This window comes from Cucurbita pepo, chromosome LG05, assembly GCF_002806865.2.
Source record: "Cucurbita pepo subsp. pepo cultivar mu-cu-16 chromosome LG05, ASM280686v2, whole genome shotgun sequence".
Taxonomy (NCBI): domain Eukaryota; kingdom Viridiplantae; phylum Streptophyta; class Magnoliopsida; order Cucurbitales; family Cucurbitaceae; genus Cucurbita; species Cucurbita pepo.
Genome location: NC_036642.1, coordinates 632,359 through 658,914, shown reverse-complemented (window position 1 = coordinate 658,914; position 26,556 = coordinate 632,359). Strand labels below are relative to the sequence as shown.

Genomic DNA, 26,556 nt, shown 5'->3' with positions numbered 1-26,556 from the left:
TGGAATCAACAGCAACAGTATTCCGAGCAAAAAAACCATACCCTGTCTCCCGCCACGAAATCTGCAACTCCGATTATATAAATATCCGCGATGCATAGAAATAGGCGGGTGAAGGAAATATTAAATAACTCTTAAAAAATCCCTTATTAATTTATTTTCCAATCCAAAAATATTTAATCTTCCTTAATCGTTTAATTAATTAAATTATTGGTCTGGTTGATAAAACGTTCAAAATTGATCAGAGCGCGCCACACGCGTAGGTGGGTGCCCGACATCCAATCACCGATTCGTCGGTGTCTCTAGCCATTATTTTATTTTCCCGAACTACCCTTCATCATTTCCTTTAATCCCCAATATGTCCTCCCTTATCTGTTCCTAAGCTCCACCCTTTACAATTTACGAAAATACCCTTTTCCTTTGACCAAGTAAAATTAATTAAAATAAATATCTCCAAATTATTTGTTCGTATCCTAAATTCGAGACCTCGTTGTTTGACTCAGAGCCCGTCTCCTAGAATTGGTCAATAATTATTAGCAATTAATTTTTTTTTTCTTCCACACGCAAGTATTTTAAATAATTAGATTATTATGCTTATAAAATGGAATATATATATATATATATATAGTAATTTGTTAGAACAAAAGGTATGTAATGCATGTATGTATGTATATATATATATATATATATAATTTTTTTAATTGTTTTAATCAATTAATCTATAAATTAATAATATTTTAACTAAATTAATATATTTTAGATCGAAATATTATCTAAATATATATATTTACTTAAATTGATATCTATCTGGATTACCTACGACAAAAATAATATCGTGTTATTGCATCATAAATTGTTTTCTTTGACGTGGATTATAAAATTTTGACCTATAATATGTCGTTTTGTACATTGTTCTTATTTTTACTGGTTTTAATTTATTCACGAGATTTTCATGTCAGTTCATAGATTTTATTACCTCTTAAATCGAAATATAAATTATTTATAAAAATATTTACCGATAATTTTCGGTTCGAGATTTGATATTAGAGATGTATTAATCCTAAATCAATAAATTTATATATAATTATTTTGTAATATGAACATATAATGTTTATTAATGCAAAAATATGTCAATTTTGGAAAATTTTGAGCATTTATAAGGTGGGAATGTGATTGAAAATGTTGTTGATGAATTGCATAGAAGTCACGTTCTTTCTCTCTCATTAGTATTTCTCTCTCTAAAACCAATTTTATTCTCTCTTCCTCCATTGCAGACCACCACCTGGTTCGGGTCATCAGTCCAAACAGAACAAATTTACAAAACGAGGGATTTCAAAAAGGTGGTAGAGAAACAGATGATGCATGAGTTCAGAATTTGCGTATAATCCTTTCTCCTCGTAATCTCAACCCGCTTTTGTTTTTCGATCGTTTTTCTACGCCTCCTCCGCCGCCGCGACCTCAGGTATGAGCGGCGGCTCTCTGTTTTTTGATCGGTTTTGTTTGGTCTCCGGTCGTCGACATTCGGCGTTGACGGGCGGAATCCGAATGCCGATCACTTGTTTGTTTGTTTGTTTTGGATTTTTGGTTTCTGAGTTAGCGTCTGTTTAGTGCTGCGTTTGTTTAGATTGGCGTTTTGAGGAATTTGGTATCTGAATTTCTTGTCGGCGGCTGGGTTGACTTGTAGCGATGAGTTTGAGAATTTCCAGCACCGAATTTGATAGGTTTAGATTCTGAGTTGAAGTTTTAAGTTTAAACAAGTTGAGCTACGTTTGATTTGAATAGATTGGGAAGTTTGCTAATGGAGTTCACCAAATTTGTTTGGTTTTTTGCTCAATTCAAGGTTCTTTTGGCTGATAGCTACTAGTTTTGTACTGCAATTTACTGCTTTTTGGATGGTGATAGTTTATGTTGGCACTGCTTTTAGATTATTGATTCATAGAATGATACTTGAATTTTGGTGTAGTACCTCCTGTTGTGCATTTTGACTTCATTTAGATCGCTTCGGTTGAGAGAAAGTGAAGTTAAACACTGTTTTTTAGGTACAAAAGAAGAATATACTTCACTAAGATGTTTATGTTTTCTTCTTCTTCCTCTTTGATTTGTATTTTGATAATATGAGAACTTTTGTTGTGAGATCCTACATTGGTTGGAGAGGAGAACGAAACATTCCTTATAAGGGTGTGGAATCCTCTCCTTAGCAACGCATTTTGAAACTGTGAGGTTGACGGTAATATGTAAGGGGCTAAAGCGGTGGGCTTGGGCTGTTACAAATGGTACAAAGCCGGACACCGAGTGGTGTGCTAGAGATCCTACATCGGTTGGAGAGTGGAACGAAACATTCCTTATAAGGGTGTGGAAACCTCTCCCTAGCAACGCGTTTTAAAACTGGGAGGCTGATGACAATACATAAGGAGCTAAAGCAGTGAGCTTGGGCTATTACAAATGGTATCAGAGTTGGACACCGAGCGGTGTGCCAGTGAGAACGCTAGCCTCCAAGGAGGGTGGATTGTGAGATCCTACATCGATTGGAGAGAGAAACGAAACATTCTTTATAAGGGTGTGGAAACCTCTCCTTAGCAGACGTGTTTTAAAACTGTGAGACTGACGGTGATACGTAACGGGCTAAAGCGGTGGGCTTGAGTTATTACAAATGGTATCAGAGCCTTACATCGAGTGGTGTGCCAATGAGGATGCTGGGCCCCAAGGAGGATGGATTGTGAGATCCTACATCAGTTGGAGAAGGGAATAAAATATTCGGTATAAGAGTGTGGAAACCTCTCCCTAATAGACGCGTTTTAAAACCATGAGGCTGACAACGATACGTAATGGGCTAAAGCAGACAATATCTGCTAGCGGTGGGCTTGGACTGCTACATATGTTCTCATCCATTTGATTTCCATTTGATTTGAGTGCTCTTAAATGTATGAATCAACGTGAAAACAAGTCTTCCTTATTGATTGTTCTCAGCAACTTGCATTCTTTATCCCCATTATGATAGATGCCACAATTCTGTTCTTTGAGCCTTATTGATCAGTTTGTTGTTTGTCTGTCGGTCCCAGTGTTTTGGAGATGTCGTTTTTCTTCTCATGGAACCTGATTGAGTTTGTTCTACTTCTCTGCTCTAGATGTGAGGTGATCCAGGAAATACAACCAAATAGTACCAGCGATAACGCGATCGAAGCTAATTATGGTGAGCTTAAGAAGGCGTAAACTCCTCGGACTTTGCACTGGTAATGTCTTGAAGCTATGGCATTGAGAAAATGTCATTTCTATTCATTTGATTCATAACAGAACCACAGAAGGCTTCTTATACTCATTTTGTAGGCAAAGGCTCACTTGATGCTCCAGTTTCAAAGTTTTCTGAAAATTCGACTGCTGAAGATCTCGAGCACTCTTCGATCAGTGTTCATCCCATCTGTTCGAACGAATTCAACGAGATAGAGGTGGTCAGTATTATTTTGATTTCCAGTTTCTTCAATCACTGCATAATCACATCATGTTTATGTCTTGTAGTGCATAACGAGTACATTTATGCTCGATACTCATCTTGATAATATGGCATTTTTCAGAATCCCGTTGCAAATTTAGAGACCGAATCGTCGAGGGTATCTGTTTTGGACACATCAAAGGAGAAAAGTGATGAGCCATTTGCAGGTGTGTTTGGTTTCATTTTTCACTGAGTTTTGAAGTGATATCTTTCTGTTCATATGCTTTTTATTTGCAGAACCGCCCGTAAAACATAGAAAACGACACCGGAGAAAGCAGTTTCCAGAAGAATGTTTCTTAATGAGAGGTGTTTATTTCAAGAACATGAAATGGCAGGCTGCTATTAAGGTTGACAAGAAACAAATACACTTGGGAACTGTTGAATCACAAGAAGAAGCTGCTCATTTGTATGACAGGTACCATTTTGAAGTGCTAAAGTTCTAGCTGATTGATGAATATATTAATGGCATTTTGTCCCTAAGATATGTAACCACCCAAGCCCCATTGTCTTTCTGAGCTTCCTCTTAAGGTTTTAAAACGTGTCAGCTAGGTCGAAGTTTTTGCACCTTCGTTCCCCTCACCAACCGATGTGGGATTTCACAATCCACCTTCCTTGGGGGCCCAGCATCCTTGCTGGCACACGAACTTAGCTCTAATACCATTTGTAACCGCCTTAACCCACCACTAGTAGATATTGTTCTCTTTGGGTTTTCCCTTTCGGACTTTCCCCCAAAGATCTTAAAACGCGTCTGTTAGAGAGAGGTTTCCACGCCTCCGTTCCCCTCTTCACCGATATGAGATCTCACCCGACAACTAGAAAATTGGTGCATTTTAACATTTTAATGCTTACAAAGGATTTTGTGAAAAAAAAAAAAAAAAACCCAAGGAGCTGATCATCAGTCTTTTGCTATTCTAGAGCTGCTTTCATGTGTGGAAGGGAACCCAACTTCGAGCTCCCAGAGGCGGAGAAGAAAGAACTGAGAAAGGTTAATTGGGACGAGTTTTTAGCAATGACTCGGCTCGCAATCGCTAATAAAAGTAAGTCTCTGTTTTCTTCAATTTGGTTAATGTTCATATGAAGATGATCTGAGTTATTTATCATCATATTCGCCAGAACAAAAGAGGGTCAGCCCAGAATCAAAGAACTCTAAACTTCCTATGCTGGGGAACGACGACTTGAACAAGAGACAGGATGAGTTCAGTGACCTCTCAGCTCCAGAAGATATTGAACAACTTGCCATGAAATTTTGATGGAGATGTGCAGTTTTGATTTCTTTTATTAAAAGGCCATTGAAATTTTGGAGCATTGGATGTACATCAGTTTAGTGATTTAGGCAAATCCTTCGGGCATTTCATGAACCATTGTTCTTGCAAGAATTTAGACATGAACAAGTCAGGAATTTTAGTACTTTCAGGTGAAAATCTACTTTAGATTCATAGTAAGAATGATAATTTACATGTATTGAGTTCAGCAAATCGCTACTAGTTCGAACACAAATCAGGAACGACAACAAAGTTTGAGAATCAATTCCTTGTTATCTCATTACATAAGTGTTCAAGTCGAAACACCCAGATCGCAAGAACAAAACCAAGCTAGTTTCCGACTCTAAGAAAGCAGTGAAACGAGCGAGACGAACTCGAGCGTTACTCGGCCCTTGGATCTCGTGTTAATCACAAAGTGTTCTGGGTATTTTCTCAACAACATAAGCAGGCCATACCATGGTTTATCCTTGGCTTCAGAACCGTGCCGATCCTCTGATTTGAGGTACTTCCTTACACGACTGTGGTGCCAAACACTGCCATAATTCTCGACCAGCTACGACAAATAAAGCATCAAGTAATCAGTTCTCCCACATGTGAACATAACTTTTTAGGTCGACCACAATAGAAGTCGAGAATGACAGAAAAGTCGAGCCTTACAAAAGCTAGCAACCCTTATAAACAGCCTATCATAGGTTCAGTTTCTCCTTCATTTACTTAAGATTCAAGAGGAGCCTTCCTAATCAAACATACCTCAGAGTGGAGTTTCTCCATAGGCATCCATTCGCCCGGGCCACAAAGATCAGACAGCACGGTAGCTACCGATGATACGACGTCCTTTTCCTCCTGGAGGAGCTGATTATCAGCTTCTCGTTCAACTCTTGATCTTCCATCTAACTTCTTGTCCATGGAAACTGTAGATTATGGTTCAAGAGAAATCTTAATATCTATGCCATACAGATATACAGAATTTAGAAGATCCATACTCAAGAATGAGAAGGAGACAACAAAAACATATAGACAAAGATGAACATCACATATACTCCGTCCACGATCTACGATCCACAACACTGTTAGGAACCACGAACCTCTACAGGTATGATATTGTCTACTTCGAGCATAAACTCTTATGGTTTTACTTTTGGTTTCTCCAAAAGGTTTCATACCAATAGAGATAGCGGTCCTTACTTACATGATCTTCCTCTTAATTAGCTAATGTGAGACTACTCCTGTCAATAATCCTCCCCTCGAAGAAAGTATACATAGAGCCTCCCCTGAGGCCTCCTTCTCTGGAGCTCTCGAACAACCTCCCCTTAACCGAGGCTCGACTCCTTCCCTGGAGCCTTGGAACAAAGTTCCCCCTTTGTTCGACACTTGAGTCAACTTTAACTATACCTCCTTCTTTAGAGCTCTCGAATAACCTCCCCTTAATCGAATCTAGACTCGTTCCCTAGAGCCCTCAAACAAAGTACACCCTTTGTTCGACACATGAGTCACCTTTGACTATACCCCTTCTCTAGAGCTCTCGAATAGTCTCCCCTTAATCGAGGGTAGACTCCTTCCTCGGAGCTCTCGAACAAAGTGCACCCTTTGTTCGACACTTGAGGCACCTTTGACTACACATTCGAGACCCACAACTATTTTATTTGACACTTGAGGATTCTATTAGCATGACTAAGTTAAGAACATTACTCTGATACCATGTTAGAAACTACGAACCTCCACAATACGACAGACTTTCGGGCAGTATACACTAAAATCTGGCACTATAAGTAAACACTACCATGATCAAAAGTTACCCAATTCTGGATTCAATTGTCTAAGAATGAAAATCAAAGCGACACTATCAGAAACTTCAACATAGATTATTTCTAAACCTCTAAAAGTAATCAAGCAACCAATGCAAAAACGAAGAACAAGAAAGATGCTAACCCATTCCGCCGGAAAATCCTACTTTTCCACCAGAACCACCAGCTCCATATCCATCCCGCCGGAACTTCTTGCCGCTACTTCCCCCAATATCATCCTCGTCCTCATATCCCTCCTCATAATACTCTCGTCCTTTCCCTTTCTTCCCCGTCGTCCCTGCAGCAGCGCCTCCTCCAGAGCCAGCCAAATGAAAATTATAGTGCGAATGCGGCGGCACTACCGCCCCGGTCACCGCAGGACCCGCCCCCGCCGATCCGGAATGACCTAAATGGCTCCTCGCCCCAACCGAGGCACCCAAAATATTCCTCACCGGCAACAAGAAATAGAACTCCTTATCCCCAATCTGAAGAAGATCTTGAGAATCGAGCTTGACCGGCGCGTTTCCGGGCAGATGAAGAACTCCTTCAACGAGGCAGCCATTTTTTCCGAGCACTTCTAGGGCAAATCGCCGCCTCGTGAAATCGTAGAAAATACGAGCGTGGTGGCGGGAAATATTCATGCCGCCGCCGAGGCTGGACAGGTCGACGTCAACGGTGGATTTCTTGGAATTCCGGCCGAGGATTATGGAGTAGGTTTGCATATAGTATTCGAAATCCTCGCCCTGAAGCTTCGCAAACCCTGCTTCAACATCACTGCCCGTCGTGCCCATCGCACAGAAATTCGAATCGAAATCGAAAATTGACGATCTCAATAGAATTTGAGATGCAATTTCCCCCAATTAAGAAATCGATGAAGAATCTATTGCCTCCATGATTTATAAAAACAGCCCACCCAGCTTTTCAATATCTTGGTTACAAATTCTTCAAAATATTCTAAAACAAAAACAAGAACCAAAAACAAACTCAACAAAGCCANCTCTAACAATTAACTCAACCGATCCAAATTCCATTTAAATTTCAAAGTAAAATGAATATCGGTGAATTTGGATGCTATTAATTCTCGACTAACTATATAAAAAAAAAAAAAAATGATACAAAAATATGTAACAATATTACCTTTTAACCTTGTATATTTATCAATTTCTTTTCAGAGAAGAATGGACCATAGAAATTTAAAGCCGATGAACTGCAAAAGGACCACTCAACAACTTGTTTCCATTATAAATTGGAAGGCCTCCCAAGTTCATAATCCGTACACAAAAGATGAAAAAGAAGAAGATGAGCAAGAATATTGTTAGTTTGAATCGGTCAAGATATTTATATAATATTTTGAGAATATATTAATTATAAAATATATACTTAATATTTTTCTTTAATTTAGTATATTTTATTTTACTTTCAAATTTTAATAATCGGTTAATATTTTGAGAATATATTAGTTATAAAATATATCTTATTCCGTTAATATTTTTCTTTTGATTTAGTATATTTTATTTTATTCTTAAAATTTAATTAATTTATATTTTCATTTTATTTTATTTTTAAAATTTAATTAGTTTATATTATATATTAGTTGGTATCTTCTATCTATTTAACCTTATATCCCAATTCTATTTCTCTCACCTTCATCTCACTTCTATTTCTCATTCTTAAAATTTGAATATCAATGAAGATTAAACCTTCTATCTCAATTCTATCTCTCATAACGTCGATCACAATTCTATTTCTCATTCTTAAATCTGAATATCAACGAAGATTCTTAAATTTGAATATGAATGAAGATTGAACCTTCGATTTCAATTCTATTTCTTATTCTTAAATCTATATTATTTCGTTGAGTAATAATATTTTCATATCTATTCACACTATGTGGTGTAGTCGTCATGGTTGGAGTGTGTGTCGTAGCAATGGCAGTTGTGCAAAATATTGAGGGAGGAAGAGGCATGGCCATGAAGGAAGCAACAGCTCAGAATCCCGAGATGTTGAATGAGAATTTGTGGTGCAAATACAAAGGCAAACACAATGATTGCTGTGAATATGGCGACTGTGAGGAACCCCCCCTACGAAGATCGGAGTTCCGACGAGAAACAGGGGACAGAGTGGAAAGAGGTGGCCGGAAAGTATGGAGTCCACCAGAAGTACCCATAATAGTAATGCTTATGGTTTGTATGAATAAAAAGATGGTGAAGTATAAGTAGGTCTCTTGCTTAAGGGATTGTAAGTGAGGCCAATGAAAATCTTGTTCTAATCCTATTTTAGTTAAATAATTACAACAACAAGAGATCATGAAATTCAAACAAATCAAGCAAGGGATCAAATCAAACAAGGGATGAAATGTTGACAATCATTTCATAATTATCCGATAATCTAACGAACCAACTCAACTTAACTCATATGGGAAAAACGGACAAAAATCACCATTTCGAAGAGGCAGACAAAACTCGGCTTGTGTCGTCAAGAGAGATACATTACTTGTTGTTCACGATGTTTAATCATAAACACAGACATAGCGGATATGGGAGAATAAGCCAAGATTGGATGTTACGCTGAGTAAAAATTGCGATCTCAAGAAAAGATGATTATATGATTGACCTAACGACACGAGAAAAATCTTTGAGCAAAAATAAAACTTCACGTTGATTTGTGTGAATTGTCTCAGTACCATAGAACAATTATTGGCTTCTAGATTGAATCGGAATTCACATTTTGTTCATTTGGTACATCAATTAAATAAAAATCCGTAGTCATGAGCTTCCGCAAACGATGGAATGAATTTGAATATCGTTCAAAATCCTCACCTTAAAGCTTCTACAAACCCTAGTTCGACATACTTGAAGCTCACATCCATTATAGAGAAATTGGAATAGAATTCGAAGTTTACAACTTCAGAACGAGTTTTGCATATAACCCGCAAAATGCTTCTCATCATCCTTTAGATCGACATCACACTATTTTAGATTATTGTTGAAAAAAAAAAAAAAAAAACCCCTAAAACTACTTATCCTAATTTATTTCAAAAGTTTCTGCTATTCATAACATTTCTAATTTTTCATAAATATTTCAAAACAAATTAATTCTAAATAAAAATCTATAAAAATATTTATTTTCAGACAAAAGTTGACGTGTCAATAAACGTTTATGAAAGGTAAACGGTAACGTTACAACTTTGAAAAGAATCGAAATAAATGATAAAGTTAACGATTTAGCATTCATATGGGTCATTGCTAAGATTTTAGCAATTTCTCTGCAACCAAAACAACCTCAAACCATCTCAATATAGCAGAAAAATGGGCCATGAAAAAATTAAAAACCAAATGAATTGCAAAGGGGCCATGAAAATTTAAGGTAGAATGAATTCCAAAGGGGCCACTCAACAACTTGTTTCCATTAGAACAAAGATTCCCATGCAGAAACCCATTAATCTTTATACTCAAAAAGGATGCCTAAATTCCCTTGGCTGCCTATAAATTTGGAGGCTTTTCCCAACTATTCTCATTCAAACAGAAAACAGAGAGAAGAAAGAGAAGATGATCAGTAAGGCTCTAGTCATCCTGCTTGCAGTCTCTGCAATGGCAATGGCAATGGCGGCTCTGCAGACTGCTGAGGGAGCAAAAGCTCAGAATCCCCAGGTTTTCAAAGAAAATTTGGGGTACAAACCCAAGGGGGAATATGGCTGTGATGGATACAAATACAAAGATCGAGATTGCTACAAATATGGCTACTGTGACAAATCCAATGAGGACTGTGACTGTGATGAATACAAATACAAAGATGGAGACTGCGATGAATATGGCAACTGTGACAAAGCTCCCTACTATGAGGCGGGCGACCATCCGTACGATGGGAATTCCTACAAGAAACAGGCGCTCGACTCGAAGAAAGAGGTGGCCGGAAAGTATGGAGTCCACCAGAAGTACCCCTGAATCCCCCCCCATAAGCATAGTATTGCTTATGGTTTCTAGGAATAAAAGTTTATGAACTATAACTTGGTCTTACTAATGGGATTGTGCTCAACTAGATGTATGCAAGTGAGGCCAATGTATTGGAATGGAAATCTTCCTTAAAACTATGCTAATTTTCAATGAAAATCTTCATTCTCCAACATGATCCAAAAGCAAACAAGAACATATGGAACTCAGACAAATCAAACAAGAGATGATATGTTCCCAAATCTGTCTTTCAAGAACAAGAAGTATAATAAGCACTGCAACAAGGCTGCAAAGCGATGCAAATATATAAATGATCACATTAGATGCATGAAATTATATGAATAACATGCATGTCTAAACCTGAAGTCGACCATGATAAAAGCAACTTTCTGGATTTAATTATGTAATCTCATTGCATACTATTGTTTTTGTGTCTGGGTTCGTTTACAACTCCATAAAACCACCAAAAGTATCGACCAAAAGAATATGGAAATCAAATTTTCCTGCTACCTGCTATTGTAGCAGCTCAGAGATCATCAAGCTGCAGCAGCCATCCGCAGAATGCACCAGAGATTTCCACCTAAAAATTAGTTTTTCTTACTTACAAGAAAACTTTCGACGATTTTCCTTCGAAGTTATTAAAAAGAATACCTGCACGATGTAATTTACCATACTGAAAGACCAATTTAGAATACAAAGTTCAGATGATTGCACTCGGCCATCGACATTATGTTTCCAATTCATCATGTCGTCCTAAGAGCGTGGTGATTCTTAACAATCATTATGAAGGATTTGAAATTGAGCTTTTATTTCCATGGAGAATAAAACTAAAGAACAAAAGAAAGCATAGAAAAACTAAGCTCGAAGGATTTATTTCATAATATACCTCCCTTATATACAAAACCCACTTTCTGAAGTACTCTATATTCAAACTTTTCATAAATACAGCTAATTCAAATGTCCCTTTAATCAAACACATCCCATTACAACAATCCTAAACCACAAGTTATAATACAAATAAAAGAATCTCACTCCTAACCAACGAAACACGGTTATTTATGAAAGAAATCTCAGGACTAGGCCAATAACCAAAATGCAAATTGAAAATAAGGAATATGCAACCCTTTTGATCCATGAGAACAAAAGCATAAAGTAGCAAGCCAATTAAGCTACTTACATGTAAGCCTCACTCCAACCTCGTCCCAGGAAGGAACACTCTGATGAGTTCTTTGGCAGTTACTCTCTTCCTACAGGACGGGCATTTGCTCTGGACGGCTATTGCAGCCCTGATACATGACTTGCAGAAAATATGACCACACCTTGTTGACGTTTCTTCTACTAACGGACCCATGCATATTGGACAACTGAATTTGGGCTCCTTCGGTGGAGCAGGCTTCTCTTTCTGCCAATAAGACAGAAATCCCAAGTTGGCTAAAGATTAAGCACTAGAGAATTGATCCCATTTTCACCACTCTAATTATTATTATTTTTATTATAAGATTTAAGAAAAAGAAGGCTGTATTATAAACAAAAGAAATAGGACAGCCTAAAGAACAAGGATGAGAAAGTCCCTGCCAAACAATTAGAGGATGAGCAATAGTGCACAAAAATATGAGTAACAACAAAAGATTAAATCGTCCCAGTACCATAAAGCTATTGCTGCCTTCCAAATTGATCAATAAAACGGAATTTAGAGTTTGTTGATTTGACACGTCTCTCTTACGCTTGATGCGGTTATTATTTGACACCCGGCTCCACTCTTCTGCAACAATTAGAGGATGAGCATCACAACAAGTGGTGTGTGTGTGTGTGTGTGTGGGGACCATTAGCTGTCAGAAAAACAAAAGAAAAAAAAAAAAAGGCTGGAACCCAAGTTGGTCTGGTCTGGTCTGGTCTGGTCTGGTTCGGTTGCTGCTCTGCTTCTGTCTCTTCAATTGCATTGGATCCTTTTTCTTTTAAATCAACCTTTTCTGAATTTCTTTTTATTCTTTTTTTCCTTTAGGAATAAAAACTTCTCTCTAGCAAACACGTATTAAATAAATTCAAGGAGATCGAGATAAAAAGTTCGAAAAAGATAATATNACCCGTCCATAGATGATACAACCATAAATACAAATAATAGAGAAGCTAGCTAAAGGTCACAACAGCTTATTAACTAAACTGCTATGAGGGTACGTATTGAAAATGATGTCATGCCGCATAAAGTCATGTCATATCAAAAGGAATATGCAATGGCGGAATTATGGTGGCTTACTAATAGAAAATCAAGACAAGCAATAGTAGACCGTGTTACAAATCACCAAGCTAAAATAAAAACTATCATGATCATTAGCTGGGCATTGGTAATTTGGTGTAATGGTGTATTTTGGAGGGATGAATGAGAATCGATTATAAATCTCTCTTCTATTCATTTCTCTTACTTGCATGCTCTAGCCAGGAGTGCAAGGTATTCCAAAAATCAGTGCTAGGATGGCTCTAACTAGTAATCGATACTAATTTTTAGAAGAAATCTCAATAATGAACAGGTTTTTGTGCCCTCACATATTCTTGCTCCTAAGTATTTAATGTTTCAAGATGTCCAAGTCCTTAAATAGTCTAAGTTAAGATCATTGTATTGCAGATATGTTTGAGAATAGGAATCACCAAATCTAAAGGCTGTTTTAATTGCTGCTTCTGAGAACATCAAACCCAATGAACTACTTTCCTAATTATTATACTAATGTTCAATATTCTAATACATCAAATTTCTAAGTTACCTTTCATATTGATAATGAACATGCAGCACACTACATACCTTGAAATTTATAAAAACTAAGTAAAGAATAAAATGAAAATAAATAAAATTGTATTGCAAGGGAGAAAACTTTAAAATAGACAGATTTCTTCACCAATTAATAAAGGAGAAAAAGTAGAGCAAAAAAACTAACTATAGTCCTCCACCAGCTGAAATAACTATACCTGCATCCACATCAACTATAATCTTCCTAGCATTCCGTCTGGATTTATTTTTAGCCTGATAGATAATCAATCGAATTCATGAAATACAGATCAGAGTCGATCAATGGAACAATAATATAATATGGATAGAAGCATCATAAGTATTAAACAATAAAGTGAAGCCAGAAGAAGCATACTTCAGCAAATGCTGTGGCGGATGATTCAATAACATCATCATCAATGGCCTCAACATCAATCATTGCAGGTTGTACGGACTGTTGTTGATTAACTTGTGCTTCCTGAAACACCAATTGAGATGCCTCCCCTTGATCTCGGTTCTCGGTTGGTGGCATGATGTTGAGGTCCAAGTCCAATGATTTCCTACGATGATAACCTCTTGTGGTATGTCCCCCCCTCATTGCCTGAGTACTCATCAATCTTGGAGCTCCTCAACAGCCTGCTATGCATGCCCTCAATATATTGAAAATCTTAATAAGAGCCCGACTTATGTCAGATAAAGTGAACAGAGGAAATTTTGAGATAGAAACTGATAGCTTCCAACAAAGCCAATACCACAACACCCACCATTCAAATACAAGATCGTTAACAAGAAAACACTAAAAAAAACATCGGTTATCATTCACTAACATGGTACACAAATAAAAAACTTGGTATCACTATCGATCACACTTACTCCCAACAACCAGCCCATAGATGTGAAGTCCATGCAATAACCACCAGGAGATTCACAGAGGGCAAAATACACAAGAAACAAATCCTTGTAAGTTTGCAACTCAGAAACCAAGACAACGAAAAAATCTTCAACAATCAACAAAAACGCTTTACTCCAAACATGCTCTAATGTGGCAGCAAACCTCCTAATCAATTCTAACACCCCGATTCAAATACATCATGCCCTCGGATCAATCATAAGATTTATAATAAACCACAAAATTCATAACCGAACGTCAAAATCTCTTTCTAAACTCCACCAGATAGTTTTTCCGAACTACACAAACATACACGATCCTAAACCAAATCATCGAGTCTTCAAACCCACGTGGATCAAAGCATTCACAAAAACAAATTAAATAGAAAAAAAGAAAACACAATAAATTAAAATACCAGAAAACAAAATCCGTCCAATTTCAAGATGATATACCTCAAATAAGCGATTGATGAAGATATAAGGCGAGAGATTATAAGATATATATTGAAATCCGTTGGCGGTAGATAGATAAACTAGATTAGATTAGATGGATGAGTTTGGGTGTGGATGATCAGTTTTAGGGTTCTAAGGGTTGAGAGATGGAAGGAAAAATTAAAGGGAAAGCGAAACAGCCATTATAAAGGGGATTGGGGAATGGAGAATGGGGAACTTTCAGGGTTCTTGCGAGACTGAGGGACTCTGCGAAGGAGAGCCCCGAGGCCGAAACACGCCACGTCTTCTTCTGAAGACCAATCGTTGGTTTACACGTGTAAGTTTGATTCGCACGTGCCTACGTCACCAACTCCGTTTTGCTTTTGAAAATCTGAAAACCCCTTCCAATCATTGGACGGATCGTTTTCCGGCGAATATAGTTTGTGGTTTTTTGTTCCTGAGAAATTTTATTTAAATTATTTTTATTTTGAATTTGTATTTAATAGTTATTAAATAATATTTATATTTCGAATCTCAATTCAATCATTAAGTGGTTAACTAAAGTTTTTCAAAATATAAAACGTGTCCACGGTCATAACGTCAATTTAAAACAAATTTATCGTGTAAGGCATAGAGAGGTACACATGGTTTAAAATAGATTTCTGTCTCAACCATGTATTTTTTATTCCTTGTCAATATTCTTATTTAATTTTGAAAGAATGAGACATATACGAGAAAATTGTTTTCAAAATGTAGATTTTGCTCGATCAAAGACAACGATGGTGATTATAATACCAACCCGTTAAGCTAACAAAGACGATTTTCTCCTACTCCTTCCCCTATTTGTTGCCCTATTGGGGTCGAATCCACACGAGTCCTATTATGGTGGGCAAATAGGCATTTCTTCGTCATAGAACTACAAACCTTCAATTTAAAATAAAAATGTTTTGAAATACTTAACAAAATAATATCACTTACAATTGTAATTTTCTAAAATTATAGTAACTAAATAAGAACACATTACAACATTAAATAAGAACACAACACCAAAATCACAGTACAGTTTAAAATGAAGAATAGATATCCAACAGATGAATCTCGAAATAAGAAAAAATTGTAAACCCCAAACAACACAATCAAATTTTGTCTTTGCTTACAACTATGGCCACAGACAAATACTTTCAATCAGATGGCATTGAAGGAGGTGAGCTGCAGCCAGATCCATGAAATAATCTACATTATTCTCACATGTTCATGCAATCTAAGTAATCTCACGTGGAAAATGCAAAGAACAATATCATTTGCTTGGCCATGGAAAACAACAGCATTTCTGAAAATTTTGAGGAAGAACAGAAGAATGTAAGACATTTGCATTATCAAATCTCAGTAATCTCACGTGGTTGGCTGAGAAATGGAAGAGAGTTCTTCAATTACCTTCTGATTTTGTTCATCATTTTGGTTATCTGGGATGTTACTGTTCTGTGGCAGCGTCGGCGTCCTTGCTCCCTGGTCTTGTCTCTCTTCCCGCACCTTGGTGAAAATAGCTGTGTAGTTGTCTGGTGGTGTGGCGTCCCTGTCGTTCCATTCACCAAATTTTGGAACCGCAACTTCTTTGTCCTTTGGTTAGTTTGCAACCATTTCAGTTCCGTATCGATTATGAACAAAGAAATATAGCTATGTCAATTTGAACATTAATTCATCTAGTTCTAGTTCAGACATATGCTCTAATAGCCCAAGTCCACCGCTAGAACATATTGTCATTTTTCCTCAAGGTTTCTAAAACGCATCTGGTAGGGAGAGGTTTCCACACTCTTATAAAAAAATGTTTCACCCTCCTCCCCAACCAACCAACCAACCAACCAACGTGGGATCTCACCTATACTATCAACCAAAATGTTCAAGATTTTAAATCCTCACTTCTACGTGCTTGAGATAGCTCTAATGTATGAACCATATATGATCATTACCTACAATTGACCTAAAAGATGCACCACAAATATAAGTCTTTGAATAAGAATCAATATCATCCATATCCATATCCATATTTACCAACTGATCCCAAAAGAACAGACGGCAACTTTGACAATTTCAGCAAAAACAAGAAGGTTTCCATTCCCTCACAAGTTTGGAAAATTGCTCATTTGTTTGAAAAAGTGGGGGGCACTCAAAAGAATTCCATCCATAATTAGTGCCTAAGGCTAGAGATGAAATGCATAATGTTAATCCAAACAGATTTTCCTTTGCCTTCATGGGATCTACGCTATCTAGCAATTTGAACCAAAATGTCAAAACAGCTATTATAAAGAGTCCAATCATAAAACAACAAATGTGAAATGAAAACAAAAAAGGAAACAGAGATTTTTTAGTGTTTCCCTAAGTTATGGGCAATGTAAAAACTTAAACGCCATTGAGAAGATGGAGAATAGAGCTTGGTTTATAGGAATTTGTTAAGAATTCGACAAAAATCACATATTCAGAGACTAGACCTTTTCCATAAAGTTCAAAATATAAAGCAGAATTAGAAAGAATTAATGAACAGATGATTGTTTGAGAGAATACTTGAATGTCCCTATACTCAAAAAGGGAGCTCAATAAAATAAAATAAAGCCCCACATGTATTCTAAATAAGCTCGCTCAACTTGTTTATCATCTGTACAAGGATATTGTTTTATATGGAAGGATGTATGCATCTTTCTTATAATGATTAAGTAGAATGGCAAAAGTAGTATTAATTTAATTCTGAGTGTGAATCAGATGCTCGTGATTGAACATTTCTACAAGAAAAAGTGGCACCCACCACTAGCATATGAACAAACAGAAGCAAAAAGCATTGAAAACTAGCAATAATTTCGTCCGTATGAAAACGATGAAAGTGAAAACCATTTTTAAATCGCTCAGACTAAATAACATCTAGAAAGCTTTTGAACAGTTCTCCAAATTGATTCAATCCTCAAAAACTATTCGGTTCCAATAACCGTTTCTCGATTTCCATCGCCATTCAACAGAGCCTGAAATTTGATTTAGATCTCTCACATCACTTTAGGGCAAATGAAATGAGAAAACGCAACTCGTTTAATTCCAGTCGGAAAGCAAATTTTGAATTCTCATTCTCTGTTTTCACACTAACCATGATATTTTCCAAGCAGCCAAACAGAACATAACAAAGAAAACGCACACTGAAACATTCAAATAAACAAAAGAAGAGAAATGGAAGCTTACAGCCATGGTGGTTTATCCACCGGGGTCAGACGCGCGCGGCGGCGGGAACTACTTCGAAATGGGAAAAAACTGCCGGACTACGAGCAGACTCGAGTTCCGACGAGAAATCACGGCGAAGAGGATCACCGGAATCCGAGGAAGAAGAGGAACATACGGAAGCGATGAGTTTAGAGAGAGAAAGAGAGAGAGAATTGGCTTCGTGATGAAGGAACCTCCATTGTTAATAAATAAAGCAGAAAATGAAAAAAAGACCAGAGCAGTAGCAACTGTAGAAGTCTTCGTCTCCTCTACCCTCTCCCACAGAGATTACACGTGGCTGAAAATCTCTATCCCTCCAAAATTTCCTATTTATTTTTAAGAAAATCATTCACCAAAATGTTCTTAGCGGGAATCGAACCATAGATCAACTCGATTATAGATATCTCTATTTATTTCAAACCTGTGAGAACCGGAACAAAATTCTCAATTAAGACGGAGAATGTGGAGGTATGAGTTAATTATGAGACTAGTATTTCACTGTGACACTCATATGTTGCACAAAATAGCTCGCTTAGGCCATAGTGTCCAACAGTGGCAAAGAGTTGACGTCATGCCTCTCGTTTAGGTACATTAAGGCAAGGTCAAGTTGGATACTTGGTTTAGTGTAGAGGCAAGTCGGATAGAGTCGCAAACGATCGAACATACACGAATGGGTATTGTGTGTGACTAAACGAGCTTACTGAGTCTGTAATGAATGAAATGACCTCGTTTTACGCCTCTCGAGTGTCCTCTTCCTCGAATAAACTAATACCCATTTTTTGCTTTTTCTTTTTCTCCCAATTCCTTTTCATTGTGAGCAAAAAAAAATGATACCCACTTCAAAGCCAAGACCTAAAGCCAAAACCCACTAATCCTTTTCACCAAATACTCCAAAAGTAAGACATGGGCTTTCTCCACAAGGCGCTTTCCTCTTCCCACTTGGGCTAAATTGTGCAGATCCGCGCCCTTTCATCTCCCTCCTTTTCTGGGTGTAAGCTCCTTTACTAATTTACTTCCAATTACTTCACTTCTTACAACAAGTTCGAGTTTCTTTCAGCTGTTTTTCTCCTCCCTTCTGAATTTTTGAGCTCGAAGGGAAGAACAAGCTCGGTCAGTTTGAATTAGATAGCAAAAATGGATTATGGGTTTTCAATAGATTGTCATTATGTTCATCTTCATAGGAAATGAATCTGGGGTTTGGAAGGTTGTTTTCATTTGCTCTTTATTAGATCGAAAATCGAACACCCTTTGAGGGATTTAGGGTTTTTTTTCTTCTTCTTTTTTTGTGGATCTAGCGAAGATGATTCAGTTATTGTTCTTGGTTCTTTTTGCTGAGGGAGTGGTAGCATTTCTGTTGCTGGTAAAGATTGGGCTACTCAGAGAGTTTGTGATTAAGAGTTTAGATCAGCTGAAAATGGGGAAGGGTCCAGCAACTGTTAGAACAATTGCTGCTACTATGTCTGTCATTCTCTTGTCCAGTCTTATGAACATTGTTAAGATCCAGAACAAAGGTGCAAAGCTTGGGACGATGTCGCCCATGGATCAGGTTCTTTGGAGGACACAATTGCTTGAGGCTTCTCTCATTGGTATGTTTCTCAGTTCATTGGCTGTTTAGATTTGTTTGCTTTGGTTCATATGTTTGGTTTATTGTCTCTGTGTTCTTGTTTTTAAGTCAGTTTTCCATTGTCTGGCCTGCTATATACTTATGGTTTGAAGATAAACAGCTTTCTTTTAAGTCAGTTTTCATTGTTGTCTGTTGAATTCTGATATGGCTGCGAGGTAGAACATCTAGAAATCATTCAAACTCGACCCAAATTTGAATGTCTAGAGTAAGCTTAGTATTGAGTCAAACAAATATGCTAAGAACCTTCCAAAATCGATCCAAATGTTCTCTCTTTTACATCCAGAACACATTCTGGCTGCCTCCTCGCAAATAGAGTGTGAGATCCCACATCGGTTGGAGAGAGGAACGAAACATTCCTTTTTAAGGGTGTTGAAACCTCTCCCTAGTGGACATGTTTTAAAACCTTGAGGGAAAACCCGGAAGGAAAAGTCCAAAAAGGACACTATTTGCTAGCGGTGAGTTTGGACTGTTATAAATGGTATTAGAGCTAGACACTGAGCGGTGTGCCAACGAGGACGCTGGGCATTCAAGGGGGTGGATTCCCATATCGGTTAGAGAGGGGAACGAAGCATTCCTTTTAAGGGTGTGGAAACCTCTCCCTAGTGGACGCATTTTAAAACCTTAAGGGGAAGCCCACAAGGGAAAGTCCAAAGAGGACGATATCTATCTAGTAGCGGTGGGGTTGGGCTGTTACATAGAGTCGTCCCGAACTGTAGATCCAAGGCTTTATTGGTACCATTTCAACATCCTTCGACCATCTTTTCGAGATGTTGATACCCTGTTCGTGCTCGAACCTAATCCCTCCAAGATCTTATGGAAGAGAGGGAGAGACTCGTTTACAAACAACCAAGAATGCATAAAAATTAGGACCCTCTAGATAAAAGATGAAATGTAAACCAAGAATGCATAAAAATTAGGACCCACTAGATAAAAGATGAAACCAAAACAATATGAATGAATTACCTCATAACTTCATTTCATCGTCTCATCATCTATTAACTGTTAGTTTCGATTTTGTGTCTAATAAATTGAAGGTTGTCATAATATTATATTACAGGTTTTACCTTATTCCTCGGGTTCATAATCGATCGCATGCACCATTATTTTCAAAAGCTTATTGGATTACGAGAGAACATCGGAACATCAAAAGAGGAAGTAGAAAAGTTAGAAAAGGAGAAGAGAGAGCTAGCAGAAAAAGAGGAGAAATGTTCAAAGCAAATAAAGGAACTGAGAGAACAAATATCAAGTTTATCAGAAAAAATGAAGAAACTAAAGAAGGAATGTGAAGAAAAAGATAAGAGGATTGAAACTGCAGATGCCCATGTTACTTCTCTCCAGAAACAAGCTGCAGATCTCCTTCTCGAGTACGATCGACTGCTCGAAGACAACCAAAATCTTCAAAATCAAACGTTAGGAGGGTATAAGAAGTGAGGAATTTTGCAGGATAATCTGTCACTTAAATGGAACAGATTATGAGTTTCATTGATTGGAGAGTGATTAAATGGGAGCTGGGAGATTCTATTGATTACTGTCATTGTTCAAAGGTACCTTTTGTGAGTCTAAGAACATCAATTTCCCCATCTTTTTCAATGTCTTCTTAAATGGAAATTCCTACTTCTACTCCCATTGAATTACTTCTCTTCAACACAATCAGTAATACAATTCAAATGAGCATAAAAATTCATAGAGGATTTTCAAATTACTCGACCCTTGTCGGTTCAATAGACACCGAGGATTGTGGGTCGTGTAAAGTGAAGTTAGATATCTAAATCTTATATCGTCCAGTCATCTGATCGCTCGTTCAAACTCTGAATTTTGTGTTTCATAAAGTACCATTTCAAGAAAAAAAATCCGAATTATGAATAAAGTTCAACAGAAACATTTCATTATAACACCGAAAATGGATATCTAAACCCCTTGAAGCCATCATAAAATTTCAAAAGATTACTCAGATGTGGTCGTGGATGGAGATTGAGAATCTTTACAAAAACAAGCTTACAGACGGTGTATTCTCTATGAATTTAGTAGAAATAAAAGCACCTGCACTCTCAAAAACCGTCTAAACATAGAGAACAACATGCGTTGGGGGGTTCAAGAAAGATCAGGATTTTTTTGTGATAAATGTGAACAGACAAATATAACTGAATGCCATAAATGAAGTTAATTCTCCTTTATATATATTCCATCCCTTTCGAGTTCTTAAGCTGGCAATTGGAGCTTTCGGTTGTTCTTCCAACTGCAGGTATCAGATGTGCAAAAGGAATATTTTGAGTTATCGTAACATGACTAAGAAAACAAATCAAGGAATGTTTTGAGCAAAAGATCTATGTCACCTCTGGAAATAATAGTAGAAGAAGTCCGCATAAAGTAGCGTCTGCACGAGCCCGGAAATCCAAGCTGCAATTTCACAAAGTGTGTTAGGAACTTAGCCAAGGTCTCTGTGAACATGTCACACCATATCCACAGCTTTTCATAATATATCCATGAACTTAAAGGCTATGATCCACGCAAATTTTTTGATAAACAAAAAAAGCCCAACTTGGTATTCAACTACAATATTCATCATGAATTCCAACTAAAACATGTTGCGACATGTCAGGCTCATCAAACCAAAACTGATTTTATTTCTATTTTAGCATAATGGATAGCAAGAAGTCAAGGAAAATTATTATTCAACTGTTTGAAAGCTAAGTTAACAAGTAAAACAAAAATGAGTATGGTGTAGAATTTGAAGGAAGAAAATTCTGAATTGTGGTCAAAAGTCAAATCAAACTATGGTTAAAATAACAAAAAAATTCCTTTTTTCCCCTAATTTTCAGCATCGGGAACCTCTATTCGAAGTTTCAAAGAAATAAAATTCCAGTTAAGTTAAACTGAATGCCAATTGTAGTTAAACGGGTAGCTGCATCAGTTTCAGATTAACTTGGATCTGCATTTTCTCTAATTATAAGCGCAGAAGAAAACCCATACTTTGGAAAATGTTATGAAATTTCAAGAGGAAAACAAAACACAATTCAGTATGAAAACAAACACCCAAGCAGTGTCATATTAAACAATGCCATCCGCAAGGTTCAACAGAATATTGTCCCCAAAAATTGAACTAAATGCTACATCAACGCTTGAATCAGTATTAGCTTGGGGAGGGGGGAAGAAAGAGCTGACTTACTTATCCAGTGGACAAAGTGAGGCTCTGTGAAGTATCGGTAGACCCAGTTGATAATGTATAAAGCTCGGTATGCACTGCATCAAGAAAAGTTAGGATTCAGTAAGGATTTTTGTTCATAAGGTTCTGAGGTTGACATGACAGAGTCAAAGAAGTTGATAATAGATGATCTAATAGAGACTATTACATGTTCATGAAAGAGGAAGAAGCTTTTCACAAGGTAGTCTTCTCTGTTAGGCTCCAATGTAACCCAAATTGAACAAACCCATCATACAGGCAAAAGAATATAGTTTTATCCATTTTGCAAATATAGATGGATTCTTGTTCAATTGAGAATCAATCAACACCTTTAGAAACTATCAACTTAGACAGTGCACAGCTTAATTTTTCCACAAACTCTGGTGTATAGTTTATCATACAAATAGGAGTATAGAAGCCTTCATAAATTCCTTGATTAGAGAACTAGATCATTTCCAAACAATGATATCTTACAACTTTCTATTTTTCCAATTGCTTGATGTTCAACGGCACACTATCTAAAATATTCAAGTTTCTATGCCCAAAAATGGGGAAAAAATATGAAATTACTAATTCGTGAGATTGGACTCACAATAGATGTTAGACTTATTGAGATGCCGACATTCAGGCACACTGTAATGATTCTAGACAAGAGGTACACATATAAAAACAGGAAAATAGCCAACATAAGAACAGATGGAAACTAAGCAGTGGATTCAAGAACTATCACATCAATGGTACTAATTAAATGCTATTGGTGGTCAAATCATACCCAAGAAGAAACACATATTGGCCAGTCAAATTGTCAATATTCTTTGTTCGTTGTAGAAGTACGAGCTGGGGGAGGATGGCAACAGCTTCCAGGTACAAAGAAAATGTCCACATGACCTGTGCCATTTATTGAGTTCAATATAGGAAAGAAATGCAACAATTCCTTAATCAAAAGTTCAAAAATGACTATGACTTGCTTTCTTTTGCATTTTTTCTTAGTTTCAATGAAAATCAAATCAGAAGAAAGAGCTAACCTCCTTGAAAGTAAGCTTTTCATTGATAAGTAGGGCCAAGACAACGCAAGGTAAGATTAGGAAAATATGGCGGAAAGTATCTTGGCTCTTGTCATACGACCGACGAACGATCTTGTGACGTCTAATATACCAAACAATCGAATATGAACTCCCCAAGAATATTAACTTCATGACCGTATTATATAGAGATATGAAGTCCGTAAAGATATCCAAGTAGCGGGTTGTAAAAACAATTGCATAAAGCTCTTGAGTCTTCAAAGAAACGCCTGCATCAAGTGAATCATATTAATTACATCGAAGAAATTGCAGCCAAAAAACCTGCCCAATGAAGAGCATATAAGATAGTACATGTTAAAGACCATGTCTCGAAACCAAAAGGAACAAATGGCCTCTAATTCATTGAGATTTCAATATCCTTAACAAATCTGACAAAATGCTAACACAACAGAAATTCCACATTGTTTGTTTGGTCCAAACCTTCATTGCCTTTACCTATCTGCAGTGTATGATTAATATGTTATGACTATAATCACAATACGCAAAAACTTCACTTTTGCAAATTTTAGGTCATTCTCACACGTTTCTACTCCAGAACGAACAATGCAATGCATCAAAGTGGAACAAATCTTTTCAAAAACATAAATCCAAAATACTCAAAACATCCAATCCACGAGCTCCAATGCGTACAAATACAATGATACAAAAAACAACGAAGACAAAACAAAAATCGGTCTTAAGGCCACGATTTCAAAAGATAACACGGTAAGACTAAAATTCCATCAGAAAAATGGCGCGAGGGGCGTAAAATCCATACCGGCACAAGATTTGATGGTGTGGATCTTGAGGAGCAAGACGAGAACGCTAGCCAGGTGAGTCATATCACCCGCTAATCGAAAGATATTCATCTTTTTGGATTAGATCTCGTCTGATGAAGCGAATAGGAAGCCGATCTCAAAATCTGAGCTCTGAATAGAATCCTTCTGGGCTGAGATTGATGAAACCGCAACCTCAGAAGTCGGAAAAAATGGAGCAGAGAAGCTTCCCGATTGCCGTTTTCGGTTGTTACCCCCTTTCCCCACGACGCATCGAGTTGGTTCTTATCTATCTTTTTACCGCAAAATTAACATTACCGTATGCGGTGGATTCGGAAAATGGCGTTTATATAAATATACTTTTGAAAAATAGCTTTCAAATTTGTATTTTTGTCCTTTGTTTTGCAAAAATAGCTTTGTGAAATTATAAGGGTAAAAATTTGTTATAGATATCTACGAGGCAAACACGCATCCTCGTCTCGATCTCCACCTCTTATTTCAATCCATATTCTCGTAAAATTACCAATTTATTTTTACTCCGAGAAAGCAACAATTTTTCAAAGAATTCATGGATCGGGTTTCCAGTAATTTTTTTCCCATCTTTTTATATATATAATTTTATTTTTTAATATAATGTTCAATATATATTTATTTACTTATAGTTAGAGGTAAGGACGATGAATTAATTCTCGTCCCCGACCCGTTTAACTAATGAAACAAAAAAACAAATTTTCACCCTCTCCTTCGTTCTCTATTCAAAAAGGAAAGGGTAGCCCGGAAATTAACTAGACACTTTTAATTAGTATAAAGTTATTTTTCAATATACTTTTTTTTTTATAGAAAAATGACATAATTATTCATAAAAAATTATATTTATTACCATTATACCCTTAAACTTAGTCACTTGAGAATTTTGTTTATTATTCCAAACGTACAATTTTTTATTTTATTTTATTAGATAATCCCTTATAATTTCTTGAAAATTAGAATTAACACGTCATTATTTTTAGATTAACGACAAATATAAATTAATATGCATCCCAAATTTAATTCGAAATAAAAGTTGACCAATCTTAAATTATAAACAGTATTTGACTCTAACCATAATTAGATTCAGTTTAGTCAACTTGGGCTAAATTCAAAGTTCAAAGGAGTGGGTCCAAAACAAACAAAGCCCAAGCCCAAATAACTAGGCCCAATAATAAAGCCCAATAAATTTTTATGGGATTTAATAAATATCACTCGGAAATAAATAAAAAAATTATTTACTTTTCCCTTACCGGATTCCAATTGGCCGAGGACTTTAATGCCCCAACGACTCAATTCAATGTGCGCGTGATACTGTTCAATTCTTAGCCTTCCCCATCCCACCGTACACGTGTCAAAGCCATTGCCCACTTATTTTTTTTTTTACATTTATTTATATTTATTAGAATAAAATATATAGTCATCAACCTCACCATTTTAAAACACTCTCTCCAATCGACGTGAGAGTTCATAATCCACCTCTAGACCTAACGTTCTCGCTCGCACACCGTCCAATGTAACTAGAAGTTATGAGATCCCACATCGATTGTAGAGGAACTTTCAGACATAGTTTCTATTCGTTCATGTACAACTCATTTTTCGGGATAATAATAAAAAGAAAATTAAAAAAATGGGCCCAACAAAATTAAATTAAAATTTGTGGGAATAATAATCATGGAAAGTAACCTTAAGGGAGAATGGAATTTGAAGCATTAATAAATATATTCGGAAATAAAATATTATTTAATTGTCTTATTATCCGGATTCCAATTGGCCAAAGAATTTAATGCCCCAACGGCTCCATTCAATGAGGCGTGATACTATTCAATTCCTGATCCTACCGTACACGTGTCAATGCATCGCCCACAATTGTTATTTACATTTTTAGTGAAAAATCAAATATTATTTAGAATAATAATAATTCGAATATACTAAAATTTGTGGGAATAATTATAAAAATATTTTATTTTAAAAGAACAAACCTTTTTAAAATATATTGCAATAAAATAAGAAAAAAGAGAAAATCCAAACCTACCGATAATAAATAAAAGACACTAAAGTTGACCGTCTACATTATATTTTAATATGCCAA

General features: G+C 36.6%; 5 protein-coding genes and 1 long non-coding RNA gene across 14 annotated transcripts; 2 read left to right on the top strand and 4 right to left on the bottom strand.

The window, feature by feature from the left end:
- The first annotated feature begins 1,181 nt into the window (after window positions 1-1,181).
- Window positions 1,182-4,954, top strand: LOC111795799 (ethylene-responsive transcription factor-like protein At4g13040). Of its 4 annotated transcripts, none has more exons than XM_023678388.1 (7): window positions 1,182-1,459; window positions 3,123-3,227; window positions 3,322-3,440; window positions 3,567-3,651; window positions 3,722-3,899; window positions 4,400-4,521; window positions 4,598-4,954. In XM_023678388.1, exons 2-7 carry the CDS (start codon window positions 3,185-3,187, stop codon window positions 4,732-4,734), a joined length of 684 nt encoding a protein of 227 aa, XP_023534156.1. In that variant the 5' UTR covers window positions 1,182-1,459; window positions 3,123-3,184; the 3' UTR covers window positions 4,735-4,954. The 4 variants fall into 4 exon arrangements, with proteins under 4 accessions (XP_023534156.1, XP_023534153.1, XP_023534155.1 ...); XM_023678385.1 differs by having other exon boundaries at window positions 3,322-3,443; XM_023678387.1 differs by having other exon boundaries at window positions 1,188-1,337; window positions 3,322-3,443.
- LOC111795798 (FHA domain-containing protein FHA2-like) lies at window positions 4,921-7,825 on the bottom strand. The gene is made up of 4 exons (XM_023678384.1): window positions 7,668-7,825; window positions 6,676-7,484; window positions 5,497-5,657; window positions 4,921-5,299 (listed from the first exon to the last, which is right to left on the bottom strand). Exons 2-4 carry the CDS (start codon window positions 7,319-7,321, stop codon window positions 5,090-5,092), a joined length of 1,017 nt encoding a protein of 338 aa, XP_023534152.1. The 5' UTR covers window positions 7,322-7,484; window positions 7,668-7,825; the 3' UTR covers window positions 4,921-5,089.
- Window positions 7,826-10,853: 3,028 nt separating this feature from the next.
- LOC111795422 (E3 ubiquitin-protein ligase RNF4-like) lies at window positions 10,854-14,856 on the bottom strand. 6 transcript variants are annotated; one of them, XM_023677840.1, is made up of 6 exons: window positions 14,580-14,841; window positions 13,615-13,874; window positions 13,439-13,493; window positions 12,127-12,242; window positions 11,658-11,882; window positions 10,854-11,131 (listed from the first exon to the last, which is right to left on the bottom strand). In XM_023677840.1, exons 2-5 carry the CDS (start codon window positions 13,849-13,851, stop codon window positions 11,667-11,669), a joined length of 624 nt encoding a protein of 207 aa, XP_023533608.1. In that variant the 5' UTR covers window positions 13,852-13,874; window positions 14,580-14,841; the 3' UTR covers window positions 10,854-11,131; window positions 11,658-11,666. The 6 variants fall into 6 exon arrangements, with proteins under 6 accessions (XP_023533608.1, XP_023533610.1, XP_023533609.1 ...); XM_023677842.1 differs by lacking the exon at window positions 10,854-11,131 and having other exon boundaries at window positions 11,309-11,882; window positions 13,615-13,877; window positions 14,580-14,856; XM_023677841.1 differs by lacking the exon at window positions 10,854-11,131 and having other exon boundaries at window positions 11,309-11,882; window positions 13,615-13,905.
- A 712-nt stretch (window positions 14,857-15,568) lies between these two features.
- LOC111794709 lies at window positions 15,569-18,093 on the bottom strand. The gene is made up of 3 exons (XR_002815127.1): window positions 17,778-18,093; window positions 15,993-16,175; window positions 15,569-15,888 (listed from the first exon to the last, which is right to left on the bottom strand). It is a non-coding gene; the product is annotated as an uncharacterized LOC111794709 (long non-coding RNA).
- A 572-nt stretch (window positions 18,094-18,665) lies between these two features.
- On the top strand, window positions 18,666-21,045 carry LOC111794371. Its single transcript, XM_023676341.1, has 2 exons — window positions 18,666-19,381; window positions 20,477-21,045. Exons 1-2 carry the CDS (start codon window positions 19,096-19,098, stop codon window positions 20,848-20,850), a joined length of 660 nt encoding a protein of 219 aa, XP_023532109.1. The 5' UTR covers window positions 18,666-19,095; the 3' UTR covers window positions 20,851-21,045.
- A 275-nt stretch (window positions 21,046-21,320) lies between these two features.
- LOC111796225 (ER lumen protein-retaining receptor) lies at window positions 21,321-24,772 on the bottom strand. Its single transcript, XM_023678982.1, has 6 exons — window positions 24,440-24,772; window positions 23,626-23,891; window positions 23,373-23,488; window positions 22,586-22,659; window positions 21,753-21,816; window positions 21,321-21,655 (listed from the first exon to the last, which is right to left on the bottom strand). The coding sequence occupies exons 1-6, from the start codon at window positions 24,528-24,530 to the stop codon at window positions 21,619-21,621; spliced, it is 648 nt and encodes a 215-aa protein (XP_023534750.1). The 5' UTR covers window positions 24,531-24,772; the 3' UTR covers window positions 21,321-21,618.
- Window positions 24,773-26,556: the final 1,784 nt, after the last annotated feature.